The sequence below is a fragment of the Ursus maritimus genome, unplaced genomic scaffold, assembly GCF_017311325.1.
Source record: "Ursus maritimus isolate PB19 unplaced genomic scaffold, ASM1731132v1 scaffold_32, whole genome shotgun sequence".
Taxonomy (NCBI): domain Eukaryota; kingdom Metazoa; phylum Chordata; class Mammalia; order Carnivora; family Ursidae; genus Ursus; species Ursus maritimus.
Window position 1 is genome coordinate 1462978 of NW_024425786.1, and position 1825 is coordinate 1464802.

The 1825-nt window shown below is 63.6% G+C and overlaps 1 protein-coding gene across 1 annotated transcript in view; it reads right to left on the bottom strand.

Moving 5' to 3' along the window:
• Positions 1–495: 495 nt before the first annotated feature.
• LOC121106395 overlaps positions 496–1825 on the bottom strand; it is a 1796-nt gene continuing 466 nt past the window's right edge. Inside the window, exon 2 of the mRNA XM_040645669.1 lies at positions 496–1435. Coding sequence (XP_040501603.1) covers positions 608–1405 — 798 coding nt within the window. The 5' untranslated portion in view covers positions 1406–1435 and the 3' untranslated portion in view covers positions 496–607. The remainder of the gene's footprint in view (positions 1436–1825) is intronic.

Genomic DNA, 1825 nt, shown 5'->3' on the forward strand with positions numbered 1-1825 from the left:
CAGCCTCTCAGCCTCCCAGCCTGGTCCTCCTCCCAGCCTCCCAGCAGCTTCTGTTATCACTCTGGCTCCCTTTGCACATTTTGCACACAGCAGACAGAAGAAACTATAGAAATGCAACCCAGAGCACCTCACTCCACAGTTTAAAACCCTCCCATGGCTCCTCACTGCTCTGGGGGTAAAATCCAAACTCCTTTCAGGCCCAACAGGGCTTAGCCACATCTATTTCTTCCATGTCTCCCCTTCTCCCTCTGTTCCTGCCCCTCAACAGACACTACAATTCCATTCAGTGGCAAGGACAGCCCAAGTTCTTTCTCCCATAGGGACCGAGTGTGTTCTGTTTCTGCTGCCTTGAATCCTTTAGCCTTAACTTAAGTGACAGCTCCTCCATGAAGCCTTCCCTGACCACCCAGTTAGAGCAGCACCTTGCAGGGTCCATTTTTCAAAAATACATACTTCGTTTGTTTCTTTTCTTGGGTGCTCCGTAAGGACAGGGCTTGTCCATCTTGTCACTGTGGTGTCCCCGCCCCTGCAACAACCCCCCGCCCTACCATAACCAGGATGTAAGCACGCCGTGCAGGCACGGCGGGAGCGACTCTCACCCTGGCCCTTAGGGGACGAGAACCGCACTCTTACCTTGGGGTGGGCTGCCTGTCAGGTCAGTCTCAAGGGCCCGGCTGCATGCTGCCTGGCAGTCCTCATACCTGCCACTGCGGAGCAGGGCTTCCGGTGACAGGGCATCACTCCAAGTGCCCCCGGGGTCCAGGGCTGCCAGGAGTCCCCGGCAGCCGGCCTCCTCCTGGCGCCCTGAGCTATAGTCTTGGAGGGTGCGGATCAGCACGGGGAGGTAGGGCTGCTGGTGGGTTCGAACAAAGGCCACGGTCCGGTCTGCACTGGAGGCAAAGGCCTGCAGATAGTCGGCCACGCCAGCGTCCACCTGCACACCGGACAGGACCCAGGCCAGGGCGCGAGTCAGCTGCAACTCCAGGGCCTGCTGGGAGCGAGCATCCAGCAAGGTGCCGCAGCGCCGAGCCACCTCCTGGTGGCGCCCCTGAGCCAGCAGGCAGGCCAGGGAGTGCAGGACCGCGGCTGGGTGGTCTGGCCAGAGGGTGGCCAGGAATGCGGAGGCCAGGGTCCCCGTCAGGGAGACAACCGTCATGCCGTCCCAGTGGATGGCGGGGATCTGGCTGTCGCCGCGGCACCAGGCCTCTAGGGTGGCCACCACGGGTGCCCCTCGAGCCTCGGCCAGGGCAGCTCTGACGCCCCGAACGGCCGAGGGGGCGTGGCAGCTGAACGCAGCCAGGTAGAAGGCGGCGGCCAACGGGGGCTCTCCCAGGGCCAGGCGCTGGTCTCCTTCCCGGCAGAGGCAGGCCGCGAGCTCCTGTGCCGACATTACAGCTGTGCCCATGACACGCCCATGTCCAGTCCTCGCGGGCACCTGGGGTGGGGGTGTGTGGTTAGTGCCCACCCCTCCCCACTGAGACCCCCCCAGTCAGTGCAGAGCACAGTGGAGTGGAGAGCCGGGTGGGGCTGGGTGCACCTGCCAGGTCCACCAGGCCACGCTCCTTTCTCCTGTGGAATGGGACCCTTGCTCTGCTCCGACACCCACGTGAGGACCTGGGTGGCCTGCGGGGTCAGGAACTCCAGGCCCTAGCTCCCCGTCCCACCCCCAGCAGAGGACCCCACAAGACGGTGGAACACACCCATCCGCTCCCTGTCCAGGTCACACAGGCCACCTTCTCAGCTCTCCGAGTCTCCAGAGACCCGCCCAAACTCAGGGCCAGACCTCTGCCCACCTCCCACAGCCCGCCATTGCGGGGGGGGGGGG